Genomic DNA, 27,047 nt, shown 5'->3' on the forward strand with positions numbered 1-27,047 from the left:
ATTTCGTTGACGTGACTTGTTTTCCACCGAATTTCCAGACCACGACAATAATTTCATTAGTAATAACCCTTGTATTTAAAATCCGTTTAACATCGGAAGTATTACTCATCTAACTTTGAATAGTATTAGTTTGAAATACTATACGATAATAATACAAATTATACTCTTAAAAGAAGATTAATCATAGGTCATATACTGTTTACTACCAAGACCTATTGCTGATATACTCGTACTAATGTTATCAGTAAGCCTACTGCAAGGTTCAGACCACCGTACAAAACTAGACTCGCTTGCTCTCCTCTCATTAATACAAATGGCACCTGGCGCTTATTAGTTGGGTGGGCAAGCGATATCTCCTCGAACAGGTTTCTCATCGACAATTAGGACAATTCATTTTTTATTATTCGTCGAGTCAAGAAAATTGGCAAAAAAATTCCAGGAAAATAAGACGACGCGTCAAGATGGACATGAGATTGTCGGTGAAGCCTGCAATGTTTTGCTGGCCGTTGGGTGTTGAAATTGTACAACTCAAGGGCTGTAATTTAAGTTGGAAAACTATCGTCCAAGCATTTTTGGTTGACGTTTCTGTGCCTATGCTTATAGGTTTCTACACTAAACATTACATCTTGAGGAGCGACTTTGTTTGGAGTGTATCTGGTCGAGTGACGAATCAGTTATATTTTGTTCTCATTTTTCTCATGTTATATAATTATTTTGACATGAGATTGATTTTTTAAATTAAAGGGGCTGCTGATCATTAAAAGCTTTAAAATTATAATGTGTATAGTTGTTTTTTATCGCTCTTGCACCTTTTTTGGTGGTAAGTTAACTATTCAGCTCAATTAGTCGTATTTTCTCGCTTCATATACGTAACTATCTCAGTAAACAAACAAATCTTCTCATAATTCAGTGCAAAGCAATACGGCGATAACGGATTAAAAATAATAACAATTTCGTAGCGACTAACGAGACAACGGATGTGAGCTTCTGTACCGGCGCTGAACTCACTTTTTTGTGCCTCGGCTCGGCGCTCAGCTCGCCCGTTTGTGCCTCAGCTCAGCGGCCGGTACGCTAGCTTGTGACTCAGCTCAGCGATCAATATTATTCACCCACTTATATGACTCGGCTCACTGTAGCGGCTTGTGACTCAGCAAGCGGTCATCTTACCCGCTTGTGACTTGGCTCAGTAAATATATACATAGCTCACCGGCTTGTGACTTGGCTCAGTAAATAGCTTACCCGCTTGTGCGTCAGTGCACGGTAGCGGCTTGTTGTACTGGTATCCTAATCAGGCCGTAGGATCTCATATACGCTCCCGCTGCCTATCCTAGCGCATTATCCCTCATTCCTCTTCACTTTAGTCCCCATCTTTAGCCATTGAAGGTAAATCAAGTAAGATAATTTGTCTCATTCGAGATCCGTTTTGTGATGGAAAGCTTCCTGTATACGACAGAAAGACCGGATGTTTGACATCATGTTCTGCTAATCCCCTGCTACAAATCTTGGTTGTTCGTATGTAGTTACTCAAGTAGCGCCAAAATGTCACCTATACCCCTGCTGAATTTTTTATCATTCACCTGTTCGTAAAAAATCGTCAATTATTATGAAAACTTACCGCTCTACTTTGGGTTTTTGGATATATTTTGGCTCGATATATTGTTTAAACTAATCTCCCTCTATGATTTGAAAAAAAAATTATGTAATATGAGGGCCGGCAGCGTTGTGGGTTTTTGGATCCCGATATTTTGCTCGAACCAATTTCCATGTACGATGCAAAAATATATTTCCGCAAAATTGATGTTACTATCCTTGTTGAAATTGTTGCTCTTTTAGCGATGAAAAATTGTACGCGCTCTCCGTAACTTGTTCATCGGCGCTGAATTTCCATTGTTCTAAAGTCAGATTAACCTATAGTGATCATGATGCAAAATGGGCAATAAATAGGAATTCACTGTCAATGCCAATGCAAAATAAATATGGAGTATAATGTAAAGGAAAAATGCACTGTGAATGCAAATGCATTATAAATACGAAATCTACTAGCAATTAGTTAAGTCGCTCACAACCTACAACTGTTTGCATCCTGCTAGCTGTAGGCCTCAACTTCCACACTTCCATTAAAAACTCATTACCATATTAAAAGGCAGCTTGAACAGAAAAGATTGGTATCCTATTTATTTCAAAATCACTTCAACAATTTTTTTCCGACATCCATTCAGAAAAATTTTTCATAGTTAATTTCTGCTTATCGGTTGTCATCAAGGGATGGGCGTCACCAAACCTTGCATTGGCCGAGCAGTTGGGCCGGCAAGTGGCAAGCAAACATCTGTCATAATTCAGACGCAACAACGACGACCGAAGTTCCAGGAAATCTCAACTGAGCACAAGATCGTCTTGATTATTTTTAGCGCATTTTCTCATTTATGGAAAAAATGCACTATTGTGCTCGTCATGTCCGTCTGTCCGTCCGTCGGTCTGTCTGTCTGTCCGTCCGTGACTTACGTTTTCGTCGACGAGAAAATGCGCTCTCTGACACTCACTGCAGTGAGTACTGAATTATATTTTTAAATATTAGCTTGGGAATTGCAATTGAGGGGATGCAGGAAAAAAAAATGCAGAATCGGGAACTTTCTGTCCCTACATTTGTTTAGACGGACTACGTTTAACGTTACAGTTGAAATTGAAGCATTTAAAACTGTGAAAATTTGGCGTTAAATTGACGAAAACATTTTCCGTTATAAAAACTATTTTATAAATTATAAAACTTAAGCATCGTTGAGTGAATTGCGCATGTTTCTAATAATTTCAAAATACAACAATCAAAGGGGGATGCTATTTCTTGTCTCTCATGCAGCGTCCACCGATAAAAAAGGATGAACCGTCAGCCTCTGAATAAATTCCATTGACATGACGTCAGCGTTGCCATCACAAACACTTCTGTCAAGTCTTACACCTGTCAACGCTGCGTCAACCGCTATAATTTTATTCCTTGACACTGATTATAATCCTTCGAGTGAATAGATGTTTGTTCGGATTTCTTTCTATGTTGGAGGGATTACAGCCGAGGTAAAGGATTTAAAAATCTGAAAGAAAGGCACGTGTCATTCACCTGCAAATAAAATGTCATTTTTGTTCACTATATTATGATTCTGATTACTGGCGAAACAATGCACTTTGCTTTGCACAATATGCTTTAATTTTTGTCTGTGAATTTGAGAGTTTTTGGTTGTATTAACAAGAATCTAACGTGGTTAAGCAGTTTTGTAAGGCTGAAGTTCAAAAACGTATTTGTCTGGTATTTACTAAAGAAATTTTCTGTGTTCTAATAATTATCATGCCGTTCATTTACATTCATAACCACTCAGCGTATTCGTTTATGAGGCTATTGCCATATAAGGGCGTAAAGATTGATTAATAATTGGCCACCGAAACGCCGGCCAAGGGGGTTATAGAGTACGAATGCATAATCATATTGACGAAGTTAAATTGCTATTTAAAAATAACCTAATTGCACATCAAAATGAATTAAATTAACCATCTTAACGATAAAATAGTTTAACAAGCTGACATGTAATCATGATGCATACATTACCGAGACCATCAAGTCTGAATAGCCATCTATAATTACCTCTACAGTGCAATTCAGTTAGCTTTGAATTGTGATAATTACGCTAAATTGTGCCCTGATTAGCGGTAGTAACATAAAGTTACACAAAAATTTTAATGGACTATTTTCATCTTTCGAAACGACCGGCAGTCGAGAAAATGCTAGAGAATTCGAGAGCGTAAATACGCTACCTTAAATACTACCGCTAGCGAACGTTAACAATTTCGTCTAATTTACGCATGCAGAAATGGTGCTTACGCAACATTGTTAAACCAACACAACCGCGTTATTGCAGCGAACTCACTTACAACGTCGGTCTATCTTGTACAGCAAATATGGCATCTATCTTACACATAAATGGAAGAGACTGAGATTTACTTCGATGATTTTTATGAGATTTTAATGGCAGATTTACTTTCTCATGAGTCCTGATTTGGTTTTATCTTTGAATTNTGATCGTGGTGCTGTTATAGCCTGAGCTGATCGTGGTGCTCTTATAGCCTGAGCTGATCGTGGTGCTCTTATAGCCTGAGCTGATCGTGGTGCTCTTATTGTCTGAGCTGATCGTGGTGCTCTTATTGCCTGAGTACTCATTTGACGTGGTTCCCGAAATGATCGTGTGGCATGTGGAAAATTATCGTGTGGCGTGTGGCAAAATGACTGTGAGGCAAGTGGCAAATTATCGTGTGGCGTATGGCAAAATGATCGTATATGGCATCGAGTGGCATATAGGTTCGTGTGGCAAATGATAATGCGGCAACTATAAACTGACATGTGTTGGCATTCACGGCTGTGGCATTGCACGCCACGGCATACACGGCAATTGCTTGCTAACGGTCGAGGCAATTGCAGCGAATGGATGAAGCCTTCAGGTCGCTGCTCTGGAGCTTCATAAACTGAGCGTTGAGAAATGCTGTTCGAGAACATCGAGAGTTCATATGCATTCAGAGAAATGAATGAGACTTTGTCCGAATAGTGATGTACTTACGCACTTATGTGGGTTATCTTGATCAAGTTTGGCGTGAAAGAAAGACGAATCTGTGCTATTAACAGCAAGTCTGTCACTATTTTGACAATAGATCACATAGAATTCCTGAGTGTAGATGTGCTTCAGAATATGATTTTTTTTCTTACATGAAACAGCATCATAAGTTGTTCATATTATGATTGGTTTATACAACGACCTCACATCGATTAACTCTGTTAGCTCTCCAGAGTGAAAAATCACTAACAAAAGTCTTTGAAGTTTCTACATTTTTGAAAAATTAATTACATTTGGGCTGCAGTTTCAAAATCTTATCAAACAATTTTCAGTTATTCAAAACCGCTAAGTTAATTAATTAATTAATTTAATTCATTTAATTTATTAATATAATTTTTGTCTAGTATTTGATTGCAAATTTAAGACTATCGTGGATGGTCGTCGTTAGGGCGCTCATTGCGACTAGAGGCTCGGCCAGCGGTGGGTCAAGGCTCGTGAACGAGACTCCCTCTCTATTATTCTCTCTTTTGCTCTCTTCGTCTCTCTTTTCCTCTTTCTTTCCTTGCTTCCTTCTCTCTCTTTCTCTTCCTCCTCTTTAATTGCTTCTCAGCTCTGGAGCTTCATAAACTGAGCGTTGAGAAATGCCCTTCGAGAACATGGAGAGCTAAGATGCATTGAGAAAAATGAATGAGACTTTGTCCGAATAGTGATGTACTTACGCAATTATGTGCGTTATCTTGATTAAGTTTGGCCAGGAAAAAAAGGAATTTGTGCTAATAACAGCAAGTTTTTCACTATTTAGACAATTCGTCCCAAGCTCTCAAATTTTATGAGTATAGAGACGTACTTCAAAATATATATTTTTTTCTTGCATGAAACAGTATCATAAGTTGTTCAAATTACGAATGGCTGTATACAACTGCCTCACATCAATTAACTCTGTTAGCTCTTCAGAGTGAAAAATCACTAACTAAACTCTTTGTAATTTCTACATTTTTGGAAAATTAATTAGATTCTGGCTGCAGTTTCGAAAGCTTGTCAAAGAATTTTCAATTATCAAAAGCCGCCAATTTAATTCATTTAATTTATTATTATAATTTTTGTCCAGTATTTGATTGTGAATTTAAGACTATCGTGGATGATCGTCGTTAGGGCGCTGATTGCGACTCGAGGCTCGGCCAGCGGTAGGTCAAGGCTCGTGAACGAGACTCCCTCTCTATTATTCTCTCTTTCACTCTCTTCTTCTCTCTATTCCTCTTTCTTTCCTTGCTTCCTTCTCTCTCTTTCTTTTCCCCCCTCTCGAATTCTTTATCTCTCATTCTTTCCCTCTCTCTTATTCTTTCGCGCTTCTTCTCATTCTTCTCTCTCTAATCCTCTTTTTCTCGATATCATCCTGTATGATATTTTATTTTCAGGCAAATGCTTTAGCGTATTTTTTTATTATTGTATTCAAAATATTTCGATGCCTTCAGCTGCAAAGATTTTCGCAGGCGCTTCGCAATTGGGACTCATACCCGTAACTGAAGTCTCTACACTCAAAAAAATATGCGTCGTCATTATGTCAAAATATTTACACGTTTCTTAACTACTGAACGAGCTGAAAACAGACTATTGACAAAGATAGGGTTCAATAATTTAGTGGGACACACCGATAGGCCTATTTGCCAGGATACACTGGGTCATGACGACTCATATAAAGGCAGCATATGAGCAACGAATGAAATCAATATATTATATATGAAATCAATATGATATGCAAAATCACTACACATTATCAATATACACATTATAATAATGGGTTTATACACATTATCATTACACATAATAATCAATATCACTACACAATATCAATACACATGCAATATCACTACACACAATATATGAAATCATTATATATATATAATATATATTGGGACAAAGTTTCAGGGATTTCTGTAGGTGTAGATCATAGCTACATCTCACATCGATCATCTATAAGACTACGTCCTACAACCTGACTCTCTACGAAGAAATCCTTCGCATCCTATGAATGCAATCCGAGTGCAGGACTCACATCGTCTTCCTCCAAAACAAAGCCCTTAACTGACCTGCAGTTTTTTAAAAACAACTTTCCCTTGTTTGTCGGGGTCGCCTGATCCAGTCGACGGACAAACTAGAAAAAAACGAATTGCTGAACGCGTCAAGTTCATGTATCACGCTTTCACGCATTTGTTTTAATCAGAATTATAATGTCCTTAATTATATTAATAATGTTCATAATAATAATAATTAATTAAATTATGTTAATAATGTTCTTAATAATAATAATGTTCTTAATTTTTATGTATAGAGCTATGAACTCATCGAGTTAGACGGCTCTGATACCCAGGCTATACTTACGTCGATAACGGCTGGACGGATAGAAATTGACCGAAAATTTCTTTGCGTTGAACGTTTTTTCTGCGTCCGTTCAGTGATGCGAGAAACGACGAAGAGTTTTGCCATTAGCCTGCGCTGCCCATGAGTACCTGTAGCCTGCGCTGCCCATGAGAGCCTTTAGCCTGCGCTGCCCATGAGAGCCTTTAGCCTGCGCTGCCCATGAGACCATGACAGTAGAGCCTTTAGCCTGCGCAGCCCATGCCAGTAGAGCCTTCAGCCTGCGCTGCCCATGAGAGCCTTTAGCCTGCGCAGCCCATGAGAGCCTTTAGCCTGCGCTGCCCATGGCGTCTTGCGCTGTAAAAACAAAACCTCCTCCTCGGGTCGACACGCTTTGCAATTAGCATCGAGGCCTGCCCAGCTTGTCAATAGGACACTTTGATGAAGAAAATATGCAAATATAAGCGCAGTCTAAAGCCCTTCGACGTCTAAATGCAGGGTCAACTAAAGAAGCCATTTATTAGCGGAAAAGCATCGTGGAAGCAAGAAGCTGACTGGCGACACGGTGCTGCACTCTGAGATTTACGGTCGATGAACAGTGAAGTATTCAGAAAGGCAGAATAATTCTGTATTGTGAAGAATTGAGTATTCGAAGAGGCAGAATAATTCCGAAACATGCAAAGTGGAGTATTCAGAGAGGCAGGATAATTATTCATCGTGAGTAGTCATGATATCAGAGTAGCAGGATTATCCTACATCGTGAAAGATTCAAGTGAAATGGCAGAATAATTCTGAATAGTGAGGACTCAATAGTTGACAGAGTCAGGATTATTATGGGTCGTGGAGAATAAATTCTTCAGAGACGCAGGATAATTAAACAAAAAAGCGATCTTGCGTAGCGTTCTGTAGGTCATTAGCGAGAGGCGCTTGTTTTTTTGCTAGCGAAACACGTTTCCGCATTACCATCATCCTGATCAGCATCGATCATGTCAAATTCAAGATGAATTCTTGTTTGACAGGATGATCGATCCAACGTGTCAATAGAAATACTATTTATTGACGCAGCAACCTGTTTCCGCGACATTCTCTCGCTGGACTAAGCCATGCAGGATTTCGCGAAGCATTTCAATCTTGCTTCGCTCAAAGAAAAAAATATAATATGAAATACTTACTAAATCATTCGACGTCAGCTCCTGTTTGGGTGCAGAGGTCAAGCTGTTTGGAATTTAATTTTCATTTTTTAGTTGTTGTTTTTAGTTGTTGTTTTTAACTTACATTTGTAAGGCAGTAGATTCATATATAATGTGGCAGTAGGCCCTTTTGTTACTGATTAGTATTATTCATTAAAATTGAAATAATTTCGAAAATTTCGGGTATAATTGCTATGGATAATTTGTTATTCACATCATGCAGCACAATTATGTTGGTAAAATGGTCCACTTATTGACCTTTTTAATTATTAAAGTAAATTTCTATGGATACAATTCCACCTAGCAGCCAATGTCTAACCGTTTCTTCCTGCATTATCATTACGAAATTCACGCTCCGATCACGGAAAAAAGTAAACAAATAACCTCTGCATCTATCAGGGAGATTCACATTCCGCACCTTCCGTGGCAATCACCATCGTCCTGCAGTCTTCCTCACAACCACCATCGTCGTGTTGTCTTCCTCACAAGCACCATCGTCGTGTTGCGTTCCTCGCAATCACCATCGTCGTGTTGTCTTCCTCACAATCACCATCGTCGTGCAGTCTTGCTCACAATCACCATCGTCGTGTTGTCTTGCTCACAATCACCATCGTCGTGTTGTCTTGCTCACAATCACCACGACGTTATATCGTCGCCGTGACATGAGCTGACACCTTCACCACCGCACACATGGCAGAATTATCATCGGCCATGTATGGACATGCGACTCGAAACATTGTACAATAAAAGCTTTTTTTATATTATAGTGTTTTCGGCTTGCATACTAAAATGTTATCCTATACCGGCTATAATTCTAAACATTTTACATAGCTCACAAATCGCACACTGTAACGCTATTGTACTGTGGCTACGTTTATGAACATATAAAAATGTTCACATCTTGCCGACTGCAGCACTGTTTTATTGCTGCAACGTTTTTAAACGTATTAAAACGCTCTCGAAACTCGGAATTAAGCGTAAATTTTGAAAAACTTCAAAGCGCTTCTAGAGCAATATACTCGCAAAACGTTATTTCATATCGAAAAAACTTGCCTCGATTGCTTTTTGCCCTTTTTGAGAATTAACTATAAATGTTTGAAAGTTTTTATTCTAGTACATTCTCCTACTTATACGTTCGGCAATTCATTCAACTGATTAGGTGACCTTGGTGACTCATTTTCAAGGCTCCGTTACCAACATGTGCTATACAAAATATTTCATTCATCACACTGAATTTATAAATAATGGGAAGTGACCAATGCATCTCTTCTGGGGAGTGACACAAGTCAATAATTATTTCAACCGTACATGAAAGTACTATCAAAATCTTATGCAAGTATTTTTTTTTTCTCGAAAGGATTCCGACATACGAAATTTTCTCGAAATGATTTTCTCGAAATGATTATTCATACAATAAAATATGTCCTCATTGAATTTGATATTAGCAAATTTATTGAAGAATTTAAATGGGTTGAGGCGCGTTTCAAAATTTTCTCGCGGCCGAGAAAGAAGTCGCGTTGTGCCGTGTAGGAAAGAAACAGGTGTTCCGCCAGCCTGATCTCTCTTTCGTGCACCGGTGAAAAAAGAGTTGAAGCTCAAGTTAAAGAGTTCAAAGAGTTCAAAAAAGTTGAAGCTCAAGTTATTCAGGAAAACACCTGGACTCAGCCTACGCAGTCCATGTTTGGTGTTGTGCTTGGGAAGCAGAAAATGTTTAAATATATTCAGCAAAACTTTGAATTTTGGACTAAAAAGTATTTTTTCTTTATATTCATCGTTTGGAGGATATACGTACAGCTTTGAGATTTGTTCAGAAAATAATTGAAGTTTGCCATGGATCATATGATGCATTAGCACGCCCAAACGTAATGCGATATACGCACCACACGCGTCACACATCGCACCATATACAATACGCACTCACGCTATTGCACACGCACAATACGCACCACACACAACACACATTCACACCATAATACGCACCACACACACACATACAAAACACGCTTACACCATTGCACAGCCTCACCACAACCGCTCTCGTGTCTCAGATCCATCAATCTTGAAGCAGCAAAAAATAAAGTGTCTTTCAGTGATGCATAATCTCGGCAGATATCTACCTTGCATCTATTAATTTTTGCGCTTCATATTACCATTTTTAGATTTACAGATGTGATCCGCGGGTCACTCAAAGGCTCATATGTCGGACGCAATGAGAGTTCTGCGAGCTGGAGAGCATGGGAATTGATTTTTCAATCGTAGATAACTCGGTGGTTTAATGAGAACTTGTGTAACTTTGCGGCTTAAGGAGAACTTGTGTAACTTTACGGCTTAAGGAGAACTTGTGAACTTTGTGGATTAATAAAAACTTGTGAACTTTGCGGCTCAAATTAGAAATTACGAGAAGATTTAATGGGAAAATTCATTAAAATAAAGGATAACATTTTTGCTCAAAGGAGCACTTTCATATCAGTTGACTATAGAAAGTGAAAGGTCACCTCAAGCTGTAGTAGAACTCCTTTTTTTAACATTTTGTCGTGTCTTTTAACTTTTTAAGTTACTTTCGAGGAGGAAAGACCCAGCTAGTCTAAATTGCTTAGAAAGCATTTCTGCTCGGCAAGCCGTCAGCAAACATTCCATACTCGGCAAGCCTTTTCTTTTCGGCGAGCCTTTATCTTTCTCTCCAAGCCTTCTCTGCTCGGCTAACCTCCCTTATTTATACCAAGGATTCCCTTCTCAGCATGTCTCTCCATCTTTTTTGTTTCTTATGCCTACCAAATGAATGCCAGATAATTAAAAGAAAAATTAGGAGTGCGATAACAATTGAAATGCTTCATTGGGTAGCATTCGCTATCTATATATTGCCGCATTATGATGAACGCGTTTTCCAATCCATTGAGCGAACGTAATTTTAAATATTTCTTACGGAACAGAACTATACGATAGAAGTTAATGAAATAGGTGGCTTCAATGAGACATGTCAGTCGGTAACGATTTTGATGTGCGATTTTCACTCGATAAATAAGATTTTTTTGATGTATCGCAGAATGCGCAGGCCTATACCTATAGATGTGTCGCAGGATGCTCAGACCTTTAGATGTGTCGCAGGGCGCTCAGACCTTTAGATGTGTCGCAGAGCGCTCAGACCTTTAGATGTGTCGCAGGGCGCTCAGACCTTTAGATGTGTCACAGGGCGCTCAGACCTATAGACCGAGTCCATAAAACTGGGGACGGAATGCTAGTGTATCTCGAGTTGGATTCCGTACATCCATTGCAAGATCTGCGGTCCTTATTTGGGCACGCGGGTCTCGCTGAGACACGACTGCAATGCGCTAATTGCCGCCGTCAGGCCGCTTTCGGTTGAAAGGTTTAGTTGAAGGCAAAGATCTTTTGGGAACAGCTTACAAACTGGTCTACTGAACACACGGTGTTTCGAGAGCGCCACTGTGTGGCATTTGGATATCTGTGACTGCTGTGTATACTCAGATAAATGAGTGTAGTTTTGTCAACTTATCAGTACCCTGCTGTATATACTCAGATAAATGAGTGAAGTTTTGTCCGCATATTAATACCCTGCTGTATATACTCAGATAAATGAGTGAAGTTTTGTCCACATATCAATACCCTGCTGTATATACTCAGATAAATGAGTGAAGTTTTGTCAACGAATCAATACCCTGCTGTATATACTCAGAGAAATGAGTGAAGTTTTGTCAACGTATCAATACCCTGCTGTATTGATACGTTGCTCTGCTGGTGCTGTGGGTAAGAAATTGTGTCACTATTCAGAATTGTTCTGAGTGTGCGCTGCTGCTTGTATGTCTTCTCAAAATAGGTTTTCAGTCGTGTTCTAATTTTCAACTTATGCTTCGCTCTAACAGCAATACATATTTAGGCTCCTTTTAGCTGCTCGATTGGTACCACTTATTGCTAAGGATACTAAAGATACTTTGGATACTAAGGATACTATGGATACTAAGGATACTAAGGATACTAAGGATACTGAGGATACTATGGATATTATGGATACTAAGGATACTAAGGATACTATGGATACTAAGGATACTATGGATACTAAGGGTACTAAGGATACTAAGGATACTAAGGATTCTAAGGATACATACATTGGATACTAAGGGTACTTGAGATACATTGGATTCTAAGGAGACTGAAGATTCTAAGGATACTAAGGATTCCAGGGATACTATGTAAGGATACTAAGGATATTTTGTGGATATATTAAGATATTTTTATTTATATCCCACGCTCCTTAGTGCGCGCAGGATTTAAGCTGTTGCGGCTATCGTGCGCATCAGTTTTCTAGGCTTTCATGTGGCAAATCCAGGCTGTGTTTACAGTACCCAGACGATCCGTCTAATTAGGCACTGAGTATTTACCGCGATAACAGCTTCTGTTTGTTTTATGGCGCCGTGGTCCGCAGAGAACCTGGAATGAGGCGAGTTTCTCGCGTTGAAGAACGTATTAATTATTGCTGGTTTTTGCGCGGCCGTTGATACGCCTGGCAATGATTTTAAAGTATTAAATGAATGGGTTAGGTTATCCAAATCTTAGTGACAAAATCTCTAAGGGTAGGATATATATCCCTGAAAGGATTTATCCTTTTTCAGGGCAAAACTGGGTCAGGAAGGCCGGCCCACACACATTTACGCGAAATGCATCGATATTTGAACAAAATCTCTAAATTTTTCTGAGTGTAGGGTAAGGATCCACAGCGCGCTCTCGGCTGCTGCCAAAGTGCGCTACAGTGACTGAATTTTTTTCATTAGCTTACCGATATTTTCATGAGACAGTGATCGAGGAGATTATTCGAATCGAGCCTAATTTCAACTTTCAAGACGAAATCTTTCTAACTAAATTCATTTTAACAAATCATGTAATTGACGCATGATTCATTTAATCAAATCATGTATATAAATGACACAAATTCATTACTATATTCATTCATTGCTACTATTCATTGTCTTAAAAATGTCTCAAAAAATGTTCCAAGAACAGTGCATAAAAATAGATTCGGAAAAACAATTATATTCCATTATTCTCAGAACTTACAAACTCTGAAAGTTCCTCAGCTCTTTACAGAAACTATTACTCAAGTCTTGCGTCCCGCCTTGGGCAAGCGCTCAAGAATCGACGATCACTTTAAAGTTTGTTGGAGTTTTTTTTATAGTCCCGATTTCACCTGTTGATTGTGATGCCCATACAAGGCCAGCGTTCCAGCGCTGCCATTACCGCTACCGTGACGATCAACGTTCGCCGCGACCGAGGCTACGATCTTGCATGTCGTGCGTCCAGCAGCAGTGACTGCGCTAGTGTGGAAGTAAGACGCACGTTGAATTGAGAGCAAAATGCAGTTCTTTCATCTAAAATTAAAAAAAATGTCGGAATATCACGCGTCTGGCAGCAGTGACTGCGCCACGTACGGGGCGCAAAAGATGCAGTGAGTTCGGATAAAAGAATTAATCGAACAGCCACGCGTGGCAGTAAGATGAGAAGAATAAATTAATAGTAGAATTTACCGAGTCCAGTAGAGAGAAATGACGATTGGACGAAATTGTTCCGTAAGAGAAACTGGTCTTCGCTTCGAAAAACGAACGTTTCTCTGCCGATTGATATTATAATATCTTGTATTACTTACTATAAGACCGCTAGATATCCACAGTGGATGTTTATATGTATTAATGGATGTCATGTTTCAGTAGATGATTTTTGCAATATCAGTTGTGACGGGCGCCGCGGTTAGCTCGCTGAGGGCCCTGATGGATGTGATGGCAAGCGATTGCTGTGAAAGCAACGAATACTTTCTCCCATATATCGGCCTGCAGGCTCGATTGCTTTTTTACACTGTTAGAAAAATTACCGTTAACGGTATTACCGGCGTTTCAGTGGCCGGTCGGCACGTGAAAAGAAACACCGTGTCGCCGTTTTTATTCCAATTTAACACCAGAAATCCGTAAAAAATCTGATAAAAACGGCGAAACAATTTATTTTCACGGGGCGACCGGCCACTAGGATGCCGGTGGGACCGTTTTTTCACCGTTTTTACTAACAGTGTATGTACAGGTGATACATCTATTGCACTTGCTGCAAAATGGAATCAGTACGCAACTGCTATACAGTTGCGGAATATTCACGCAGCACATAGTTTTAACTTATAACAGTAAAAATATTCAATCCCGTTGTATAGTTCAATAATTCTAATTGTACCATTACACAATTCTAACACGCTTCGTAAAATGCAGCTGTAAGTATATCTTCACTAATTAATCCGTGTCACCATCAGGTAGAAAGTTCATTATTTAGCAGTCGAATGATGGCATGCTGGACAATTATGCCTTGACCGTATCCATGATTAATTCAGATGATTAGAGGCATCTCAACCTCGCAAAATACGATGGATAAATTGTAGCCATTATGGTTTATGATGCATAGAGGTTAGTAAATCAAGATTCTGGTTGCAAGTTTATCTCAATTATTACATGGAAAATTAGGACATAATTCGTACGGACCACTTAGGTCCTAAATCTGACCGCTCCCCAAAAATCATCGACCGAGCATCGATGAAGAAAGAGCACGCAGCGTCCGTCTATCATCATTTACTGATTGGCGCGTAGCGGTGCAAGAGCAGCTTCCTAACCGCTGTATATTGGCTACCTTAACCTGCTGCCTACCTGCCGTATATTGGCTACCTTTACCTGCTTACTAACCGCCGTATATTGGCTACCTTAACCTGCTGCCTACCTGCCGTTTATTGGCTACCTTAACCTGCTGCCTAACCGCCGTATATTGGCTACTTTAACCTCCTACCTACCCGCCGTATATTGGCTACTTTAACCTGCTGCCTACCTGCCGTATATTGGCTACTTTAACCTCCTACCTACCCGCCGTATATTGGCTACCTTAACCTGCTGCCTACACGCGGTATATTGGCTACCTTAACCTGCTGCCTACCCGCCATATATTGGCTACCGTAACTTGCTGCCTACCCGCCGTATATTGGCTGCCTTAACTTACTGCCTACCCGCCGTATATTGGCTACCTTAACTTGCTTCCTACCCGCCGTATATTAGCTACCTTAACCTGCTGCCTACCCGCCGTATGTTGGCTACCTTAACCTTCTTCCTACCCGCCGTATGTTGGCTACCTTAACCTGCTGCCTAACCGCCGTATAATGACTACCTGGCTAACTTATCGTGCTGCCTATAAACCCGTATATTTGCTCTTTTATGCTCTTTTATCATATTGCCTACCCGCCGTATTTTGGCTATTCTAGGCTGCTCTCAACCCGCCGCAGTGTATTGGATAATAAAGCTAATTACGTTGTGCAACACGATATGCATCACCGCGAGCAATACGATTCGTAACACGATATACAACTCTATACGTAATTCCACGCAACAAAATGCGCAATACTATACGCAACAGTAGGCAGCCATAATATGACACAATAATATAGTAGCAATGCCCATTTACTTAGTCGGTTTACTTTAGTGGTACTGTTATGTTCACGTGATTTCAATTATTTGGTCACAATTTTTCACGCTGAGGTCCTCATGGTCAAAATATGAGATATATGGAAAATATAAACGGGAATTAGAAAAATTTGTGATATGAAAAGCCAGTTGAAAAAGATGGAGAAATAATAAAAAATAGTGACGAACAAGGTACATAATAATGATTATTAAAATGCGTTACGACGAATTAAATGCAGTATTACGATGAACACTTGAAAAAATGTAAAAGGGAATATTAAAAAATGCGTCAAGAAATATTGCAAAGAAGCTCGATATTCTTCGAATGATGAATTGCACGAAACTTGTAATCAATCAGAGTCAATAGGCATTTTGTTTTAAAGTTTTTAAGATAATTTCAAAAGAGAGAAATGATTTAGTGGAATCGTTGAACATGCAATGAACTCATCAGCTTCCACCTTTTTTGCTTCAGAATGACATGTAATATCGCTAAAAGTCCAGACATTTGTAAATCCGTGCATTTAGAATTACTTGGTTTTTACATCGAGAAGCCAGACAAAACTCTCCTGTTTATTCTATGAAATGAATATATTTATATTATATTATGCGCGTTAATTCTAATTCCTAATATAATAGTGCCTGCATGCAATGGCATGGATTAATATATAAATGTAATTAAGTTTAACCATGACTTATCATTTATAGCTATAAGTTATTATAAAATAATTAATCATAAAGTTTATCAAGAAACATGTCTTCACTTACAGTAGCCTCACTTCATGCAAAGAAAACAATTTTTTTGGTAAGATGTTAGCGTAAATTCCATATAAGACTCTTTTACTGTCGCTTGGAAATATTTCCAGAGATATTCTTCTTCATCAAATTAATTATAAACATCTACACCTGTCGCTAAAAATAATATAACCTTGCATTTGCAAGTGAAAGCAATTCGAAGCGACACACGATATGCTGTGTCGCTTCATACATATTTATGTTGTTCAAATTCTCTTGAAAATTAAAGTCGGATCATCGTCGGCCAACCATTGGCCATTAATTATTATCCGCCTTTGATTTTCACCAGCATATGTTGAGTCGGAATTCCAGCTTCATACATATTTATGTTGTTTAAATTCTCTAGAAAATTAAAGTCGGATCATCGTCGGCCAACCATTGGCCATTAATTATCCGCCTTTGATTTTCACCAGCATATGTTAAGTTGGAATCCCAAAAATGCAATTGTGAAATGTGCAGTCGCATGGCCTGTCTTGTGTCTTCGCCGTATAAGCCCGTTAATTATTAACTTTCTTCAGTTCAGCCATGTAGAAGAACAACTCTGTTTGGCTGCCCTGACCGTTCAATCCTTGTTTAGTAAATCACTTTCATTTTTAAGCTCACGTTAGAGGCGCAGTTTTCATTCATCTGCATCCAGCGAGTGGCATCTGTGGCATAATTATTTATTCATTTAATGCAGTGAATCAATAATATGCAAATAAATTAGATGAGCCCATGATTTTTTGAAGCGGTTACTGGTTCATGTTGAATTTTATTATCGTACGTGGAAATGAATGTAATCAATTCACATGTATGGGGAGGTGATATAACTAACGAATGTTATTTAGATACAATAAAATATCATGGTAGTTATATGCCTTGGATCAGAGAAGGGATATGCCATGGACCAGAGTTTATTATATGGACAAAATGGCCATGCCGTATTTTTAGCATTTGGTATTCCAAGACCTCCGTATCTGACTATTAATTTTGTCACTGAAGCAAATATCCAGAACTCAGCCTGATTTATTTAGCTACCGAATACACTGCATAGTAACGCAGCTTACGTTCAAATTATGCAGATGAATGCGGACATTTGTTGTAATGAAGTCAAACAAATTCATTGCATTCGGTGTTCTTGGATTTAAGTGCGACTCTGTGCTCACTCCAGTCGCTTTGCATGTTCACCTTACGGATTACTGAAGTCCTAAAATACTTTCAGGATCGTAATGCAATTCTAACGAAGTTTTGAATCCTTAATCCTGAGAAAAGAATTCATCGCTCAATAATTAGCTGCTCGAAAGTTTCATGCGAGAGGCTTACAAGAGCTCTAGTTTTTTCCTGTAGGTATGTCTTCTGAAGACAGAGACTTCATATATAGGAGTGGAGCCGTTCTTGCAACTAGACAAAGAAAAAAGAATAGGTCATATTGTCTAAATAGTGACACTGTCTCGGTACGTAGCACTGATACACGTTTTAAATGAGTAAGGGTGACCCACATAAGTGCACAAAGTGCATCGCTATTTGGCTAAAGTCCCACTCATTTCTCTGAGAGTTAGACTGATTAGAGCGAATATTGCAAGAGCGAAGCTTGCTCGCAACTTCTGTAAGATTGCGACGCCAAAGAACTCTTGCAAGAATTTTAATGACAAATTCCGGAGCTTCTCATATTAGGCGATGATAATGTGACTCTGCATAGAAAACATGTGCGTTGATTTGCAAGTAAACTGGTAATCGGGAGCTAATTTTGCTTTCGTCGGCGTCTGTGGCTTTGATAGTCAATATTGACTTGTCAATTTGCGGACAAGATTTTCGTTAATGATGCAATTTCGTACGCGTAAGTTATAGAGCAAATGGGAAAAATTGGTGAATTTTTGAATAGACGAATTTTTCATCGCTTTAATCATAAACTGTGCGAATTTTAGAACGAAACTCATGATTTAAATGTTAAATAGACAATAATTACTTTCTAACAGCAAGAACTTGCTGATAAAAATGGTTAGAACAATATTCAAATATTTTATATTCAACCTCGTGACGAATTTGTACTTAGGTTTCTAAGCTCACAAGCAAACTTATTGTTTAATTCTCAATCAAAAGAAAATCAAGATATTACCGAAATAAAATTCTGGCATTCAAAAGTAAGGTAAGAAGATGACAAAATTATAAAAAAATTAATTCTATTTAAAATTATTATTTCTAAAAATTATTATTATTCATATCATAAATTATTATTATTTATGATAAAAATAATTTCTATTTAAAAAAGCGATTGTTGAAAGCATTTTGCAGCAGCAACCAAAGCGCGCGGCTGAATCAACCCGTAGCTTTTTGATGCAGTGTTATCGCTAATGCTAATGGCCGGGCGATAAGAGCGTCTGATTCTCTGCATCTCGAGCACGAGAAAAGAGAAATGCATATCCTTTTCTCGCGCCAGCATAGAATTATGAAATGATTAATAAAACCAAATTCAAATTATGTTACTTCTGCACAAAACCTCTACCGTTTTGGTAAATGTACTTTAGTTCATTGATTATATCGAGCAATAAGAAAAATTCTATCTGTAATTCACTAATATAAAAAATTTTCTATTCATTAAATCAGATACAGAAGGTTCACAAACACAACTAACTTATCGTTATTAATTTAAAATATTTATATCGATGATGATACTGAAGGAGCATGAGAGGAAACAACGTTACAAGTTATGAATGTAGAGAAGAAAGAAGATATCCTACCAGCTCTCGTACAAGGTTCAACATGATGAACATGCGTCCAAATCAGCGCCAGAATACAGCCCTAATGTTGATAATTCTCAACATCCTGTTGATATTGCCGCATGCCTCATCTCTGTCGACGGGTGAGTTGATACTGTCACAACTCGAATATTTTTTAACTTAGTATAGCTTAGTATTGTAGTATAGTATTTTACACTTATATTGCTTTATAGTTGTTTATCATAATGCAAAAATATTAAAGCAGATATATTTTGTGATATTTTTCTACTAAAATGAGAGAAACGCGCTGAATGTTTTCTGTAATTTTTTTAACGTAAATTAAAGGAAAGTGTGAAATAGTGAACATTTATCAGCACCATCAACGTTATCTATAGACACAACACAGATAAAGAAATTCACACATAATAAATTCGACATGAAGCACTTTGTGGCTCTAATAACTCTCATTGCAGATGAATTTATCGTATATTTTCCGAATAGTTTAGTCTTCACGGCGAAGTTTCGTTGCATATAATGCACCTCATGACTATAATTACTAAAATTGAACATGAATTACACAATAAAATCAATTAATCACAATTAATTACACAATAAAATCAATAAAATCAAATAACCGTAATTTTTACTTTATAGTTTTGCCTTAACGTCGAAGTCTCGGTCCAGATGAAGCAGATTATAGCGATAATCAATTGTATAGTATAAAAATTATGTATTTACTAACAATTTAAATTATTTATCAATATATATGATTTATTTAAATACTTTTCAAATGAATCTCCAGAGGGCACATTTGTGTTTCAGGATAATTAGAATTAAGATATCTTGTAAAAATACGGATTCAATTAAGTAGTAAATACGTTCAAAATTGGTGCCTGATTTTGCTGTGATGAAGATGAAAATTTGTAAACCGATTTAACACAACATGATGTTTAAGTAATTTATTATAATTTAGACTAAAATATGCACACTGCAATTGATATATCGTGTAATTAATGATTTTTTCGCTCCCCAAATCAAAATAAAATTAATATCAAATCTAATAATTGAAATTAAATAATCTAGATTTATAACCAAACCCTCAACCTCCCCACGATCAGAGCCCACGTGGAAGTCGGTGGAGGCGCATGGTGCCCACGCACCATGGTGTTCGACGAAGGCCTCGACCACTTGGAGGTAAACCTGGAGACTAACCACGTGGTGACCAAGGTGGAGGTACAGGGGCGGTTTGGTAACGGCCAGGGTCGGGAGTACGCTGAGAAGTACAAGTTACAGTACTGGAGAGCTTCTCTTGGACACTGGGTTACGTACCGGGATGGACATGGCAACGAGGTCAGCATTGTTTTTCATGATATATGCTAACATGATATAATATTTGATATATGCATATATGATTGTTCTTCATAATATATGTTAATATAATATATGCATGTATGATTGTTCTTCATAATATATGCTAATATGATATATGCATATATGATCTTCATAATATATGTTAATATAATACATGCATGTATGATTGTTCTTCATAATATATACTAATATAATATATGCATATACGATTGTTTTTCATAATATATGCCAATATAATATATGCATACATGGTTGTTCTTCATAAAATATGCTAATATAATATATGCATATATGGTTGTTCTTCATAATATATGTTAATATAATATATAAAAATATGATTGTTCTTCATATATATCCCTGTTCTGCATAATATATAATAAGGTTTGCATAAGTGCAGTCTCAACTAGTGTATAGAATTTTACGATTTATTAATACATATTTTTCTAATTGATTTTAAATATAATTGATATTTGCGAGGGAATCTTGAATAATTCCAGGGAGATAAATAGGTAGGTGTCGTGAAATATTCTACTTGCACTGAAGGATGTAGACGAAAAGAACGTAATAAAATGAACGTAATAAAATGAACAAATAAAATCCATAAAAAATGCAAAATTTTTAGATGATTTTACCAAAATATTGGTAAAACTCAAATCTCACTCGACGTTCCGACACGTGCACGCAGTTCCTGGAGGGCAACACGAACACTTACCTGGCGAAGGCTTCGGTTTTGTCGCCGCCAATCGTAGCGTCGCGGCTACGCTTCGTGCCGTACAGCGACCACCCGCGCACCGTGTGCATGCGGGTAGAGCTATACGGCTGCCCGTACACGGGTGAGTGGTGGGCAGGTGCATGGGTGAGTGGTGACAGGTGCACGGGTGAGTGGTGACAGGTGCACGGGTGAGTGGTGACAGGTGCACGGGTGAGTGGTGACAGGTGCACNCCCACGTGTCCCTCCCTCTACCCTCATACTCACGTGCCCCTCCCCCTCCCCTCCTACCCTCATACCCTTCCCCCTACCCTCATACCCTCATGCCCCTCTCCCCTCACCAGGGTACGAGTGGGTAGGCTGGCGTAACCTAACGCGAGGGCAACAGCCTGTCGAGATCACCTTCGAGTTCGACGAGCTGCGTAACTTTTCTGCCGTGCACCTCCACGCGAACAACTTCTTCTCGCGCGACGTGCAGGCAAGTGGCGGGCCATCACTCAGAGATATCAGTGTTACTTTGTTCAAATTAAGATGAAGTTTTTACACTTTTGTGGGTAATTTCAACTCGGTTTGGCCGGGTATACTCGTACGAACGTAGCAGTGTTACGTGCAGAGGGTGTTACTATTTATAGAATGTGACGCAGCACTTTTTATGAATGATCTTTTCTTTATATTTTACGTATTTTAGTTTATGAGAGGTTGTTGATATAAAGTTTACGGAATTGATAAATAACTTTCACTTCTAGATGAATAAGTATTATTTCAGAGTAAATAGTTTTCTTTCCAAAAACAATTCATAATATATTTCACAAATAATATTTACATTTATCCAGTCTCTCAAGCTTAAATAATTCGTTCGAAATACATTTTCCTTTTTCGCGGTATTTTGCTACCACTTAAATTGTTTAATTTTATGCCCACAGATTTTCTCGCAGGCTAAGCTTTACTTCAGCGTCGGCGGGAAGTATTACTCGAAGAGCGTGACGTACGAGGCTGAGCCTGATCATGTCTTCGAGAAATCGAGGAACGTTACAATTTTGCTTAAACAAATTCCCGCCAAGAAGGTTAAACTCATGCTTTACTTCGCCCATATGTGGATCATGTTGTCAGAAGTGACTTTTGACTCGGGTAAGTAGCTTGGCATATTGTCAAATATGTTGTCATATATGTTGTCAGAAGTGATTTTATACTCGTGTGAGTGCAGTGAAATGTTGTTGAATATGTTGTTGAAATGTTGCAAAAGTGATTTTTGATTCGGGTGAGTAACCCGACATTTGTAAGAAGTGACTTTAGACTCTGGCTAGTAACTTAAATTAATTACATAGTCCTTTTAAGTTTAAACTGATGGAGAAGTGTGTGTGCAATTTAAATTTATAGTTTCCTTCCAGGAGAAATGACAGATTTCTTTCAGTAAATTGTGAAACTAAAATAATGTTCCTGCTAGTGGATTGACACTTGAGTTGCATTAATGTACTATATAGGTTCTTGTATTTCAACAATCAATACAATCACATATCTATGAGTAGTAGAATTTCGACACATTCATGAAGATAACATATGTATACTTTTAAAATGTGTTAACTTGCAAAAATAATTTCAGTTGTATCAATGGCTGCTGTTTGAATAGTTCTATAGTGCGTTACAGTTTTCACAAACGCAAAGTCATTAAATGTGCAAATTTATTATTCCCTGGAAATTTTCGTAGTTCATTCGAAAAATTTCCGTATTTGCCTTGAAAAATGTTCGTATTAAAATTTTTATTTTCTTTGAAAATTTTCGTATTATCTTGTCCTGACAAAGACATTGTAATTTCTTCTCCAGTTCCTTGCGACTGCGACTTACCCGTTGAGGACGGGCCGGTCCCCCTGGACGTGGACATGCGGGTCTTCAGCCCCGCCGTGGTCCCAGCGGACGACGGGTCATCAGGCGTGCTGATTGGCTGCCTCGCCACCTTGGGGGTGATCTTCTGCCTGGTGCTAATTGTTTTGGCCGTACTCTTCTACAAGAAGAAAATATCAAACAAAGATAAAAGCACTCCGCCTTTTGTCAAAAATGCCAAAAGAAAAGTCGCTCTCAACATGAATGATTTGCATTTCAATATGACCGGTAGAACCGGAAGCGTTCCTCGGTCGATGTGCCGGTTTTATGGCGACACAAACCAGGATGACGAGTCCTCAGCAATGTACCAGGAGCCCTACAAAGGCCCTGTAAACAACCCTGGGTATTACACACTCGCCCAAGGCAGTTCTTTGTCCGACAAGGCTCTACAACCAATGCTCGGCGCTCGAGACTCATCCGACTACGCTATCCCAACGATGTCCACATCGCATCCTCCCTCTCTGATGGATATTTACAAAATCCCTCCTCCTGTACCAGTAACAATGCCCCCGGGATCCCTGATGGACATGAGCAGCGATCCCGAGCTGAAGGAAGCCAAGAAGGATCTGTCCGGCCGCTTCGGTGTCGACATCAGGGGTATGGTAGGATCTTCTTTGTTTGCTATGCCAGAGTCGGTCACCCTCAGGAGTGAACTGCCCGTGCTAGAAATAAAGAGAAATGATTTCAAATTATTGGATTTACTCGGTGAGAGTACTCATGGCGTCGTGCATTTGTGTGCTCTAGACCAGACTGCACCGCAGGATGGAGTGGACATAGAGAAGAACAAATGCTTGCATATCATCAAAACTCTAAAACTTATCGTATCCGAGCTTAACAAGGAAGAGTTCCGCAATGAAATCCGCATACTCAGCAATATCAGTGATCCTAACATTGCGGGTTTGGTTGGAATCGTGCCTTGTGATCCACTAAGTGCCATTTTTGAATACTCTGAATACGGTGATCTATATCAGTTTCTGCGTTTCCATGATTATAATAATGAGGTTGTGAGCCATAACACCTTAAATTCTTGTCTAGTGGAGAATCGGCCAAATCTCTCCTACGGGGCCTTACTGTACATATCTTCACAGATCGCATCCGGAATGAAGTATTTGGAATCCCATAATTTAGTGCATAGAGATCTTTCCGCCAGAAACTGCCTTGTAGGTAAGAAGTTGAGGGTTAAAGTGTCAGACTTTGCAGTGACTCGTGCGCTGTATGCCAGCGACTACTGGAACATCGAGGGCAGGTTACTGCTACCCATACGATGGATGCCTCCTGAGTCTATTCTGCACGCGCGCTTTAGCACCAAGAGTGACGTTTGGAGTTTCGGCGTAACACTTTGGGAGATTTTAACGTACGCTGCAGAGCGACCATTAGATGATCTCAGTGATTCTGCAGTCGTGGAACACATTTGCAGGTCATGCCAGACCCAAGACCCGATTCCTCTCCTCCCTCAGCCAGAACTGACGTGTAAGGAGGTGTACCAGATGATGACTTCGTGCTGGAGGTCAACTGAGAGGCAAAGGCCGCCGTTCTGGGAAATTCTCATGTTTTTACAACGAAAAAATCTTGGTTATGTCCTTGATTACCGGGAATAAGTTTGCGTTATTCACCGCCCCGATAGTTGCTTCTTGTAACTTACTGTGGAATACTATACACGTAAACGTAATGTGAATATTTTTATGAATAGAACCGCGATTAGACGATTTGCGCGGACCAACGATTATTAAATGTGGTGCCTGAGCTAACGATCTTCAATGTTTAAGGCACCTTAATGTATATTCGGGTCTCTGGAAATGTTCACTATATTTTATACCGTCAAATATGGAAAGCGAGGAACAATAGCAACATAGATGAATGCTTCCGCCATAAATTTGAGTATTATATTTTCATAAACTGAATTTGCCTATCCTGTGCTTATATATTTTCAAGTGTGATGTTTATTCTTGGCATTTTTTGCGAAGGTTACTTTTCCTTTGGTGATTCTAGCTTTATTTCCAAAGAAATAACAATTTCTGGGTAATTTATGTGATCTCTTTATTTCAAGCCTAACTTTACGAATCTATTTATTTTCTACTTTACTCTATGACCTAATTATTAGACTTATCTTCTTTAAATTTGAGGCTTTGAAAATTTGTGATCAAATTAATTTACAATGATTTGTTTCAAATATCTTATATTGAAATAAAGCTTTTTAATAACAGAGACTGCAAGAATTTTAGGAGCCGTCTTTAATATGATATAATGCTCGATGAAGCACGTCTTCCATCATGCAAAATGAAAGTTTCAACGCGGCCAAAAAATACAATTATATATGCAAGATTTCAAATACGCTGCAAATCGTATATTAGATTATGTGGTTTCCAAAGCAACGAACCATCATGCAAAATAAAAGTTTCATCGCTGCCAAAAAATAAGATTTAAAGTCAAATGTGGCGTTTTTGACTTTGATCGCAGACTTATAAATTTATTGCGTTCGATTTCAAGAAAGAAATATTGACCAACGTATACGCACCATCTACATAAAACCATTTCTATGTTAACTTATATTTTGGTCTATCATCATATGCTGATTGAAGATAATGATCTCAGATAAAAATTTATGATCACCGCTGCCTAACTATATACTGTATTAGTTAATGTTTTTCACACGTTTATCTTTCAGCACCGAAAAATGAAGATAAATGCAAGTTAACAGAAAAAATGTTGAATGAAATTGAAATTTGGAAGTAAATTTTTATAGTTTTTTTTATCGCAAGAGCAATGATAGGATACATTTATAGCTTCTCCCTTGTGATGAGATATTTTCGATCACTAAGTTTCTTATTGATATTTTTAATTGTATATACACGGAATATCATTATTGTCAATTACCATGCAGACAATAGTTGCGTAGGGGTTTTTATAGTTACCAGGCTTGGAAGTTGTATTATTAATTGCGTATATAATATGTATATATGCTTATTACATTTATTTAAATATTCTCCAGAAAATATGTAATCTGGAGATTGAATAATTTTTTCGATTTTAATGATTCTTAATTAGAGTGCCAAATAAAATAACTTAATAGGTGTATACAATGCTCTCTAAATTATATTAAAAAAAATGTGGTTACGTGATAAACTATTGAAGGTTCCGAATGGTTCAATTTACAAATTCACGGCAGCAACTTGTAATTTTTATAATTAAATTAAATAAATATAGAATATGTACGAAATTACTTTATTAAACAAAATTATGCTCATTAATGAACATGCTCATTAATGAACAAATTATGTTTATTAATGAACATTTATGCTTACTTATGAACTCATTATGCTCATCAATGAACATTTAAAGTGATATTATTTATTTATTTAATATTTTCCCCTCTAAAAAATAAAGTCAATCACGGAAATATTTCTAGAAACAATAAATAAAGAAATTAAAATTCCATAAGTATTCGTCAATCTCATGACAGTTTGCTCACTCGATGCAACGCGCTCCATAAGTGAGCAAACTTAAGATTAAGTGAGTAAAATGAACATAACCATATGATATTCATTACCCTTTATTTTCTAGTATCTACGAGGGTCGGTTTTACTAAAACGTTCAATCACATGAGTGGATGTGGAGAGAGTGGAAATGTAAATGAGAATTTTCACTTAAATAAGAATTTTATGAATTTTCTGCAGTGTTTGGATGATGTGTAAACACCACCACAAACAACTGAGGTATCAAAGTTGAATTAGAATAGCAAATTACACTTTTTACAGAATAATTTACGAGTGCAAACAATCCAGATTTTCTTAAGAATATTTTTAAGTGAAGTAATTCACTTTCAAGAGCTTTCCGAGTCTAATTACTAAAACATAATTCCCAGGCCATAAGTCTAACACCGTAAGAACTGGAGGCCACCGTAAGAACTCGAGGCCACCGTAAGAACTCGAGGCCACCGTAAGAACTTGAGACAATTATAAGAATTTAGTCACTTGTAAGAA

General features: G+C 38.1%; 1 protein-coding gene across 1 annotated transcript in view; it reads left to right on the forward strand.

Moving 5' to 3' along the window:
- Nucleotides 1-26,048, forward strand: part of LOC108681352 (discoidin domain-containing receptor 2) — a 28,796-nt gene extending 2,748 nt beyond the window's left edge. Inside the window, exons 3-7 of the mRNA XM_047880361.1 lie at nt 20,228-20,459; nt 21,166-21,313; nt 21,417-21,667; nt 22,113-22,317; nt 23,011-26,048. Coding sequence (XP_047736317.1) covers nt 20,228-20,459; nt 21,166-21,313; nt 21,417-21,667; nt 22,113-22,317; nt 23,011-24,665 — 2,491 coding nt within the window. The 3' untranslated portion in view covers nt 24,666-26,048. The remainder of the gene's footprint in view (nt 1-20,227; nt 20,460-21,165; nt 21,314-21,416; nt 21,668-22,112; nt 22,318-23,010) is intronic.
- The last annotated feature ends 999 nt before the right edge of the window (nt 26,049-27,047 follow it).

Source organism: Hyalella azteca, unplaced genomic scaffold (genome assembly GCF_000764305.2).
Source record: "Hyalella azteca isolate HAZT.00-mixed unplaced genomic scaffold, Hazt_2.0.2 contig5311, whole genome shotgun sequence".
Lineage (NCBI taxonomy): Eukaryota > Metazoa > Arthropoda > Malacostraca > Amphipoda > Hyalellidae > Hyalella > Hyalella azteca.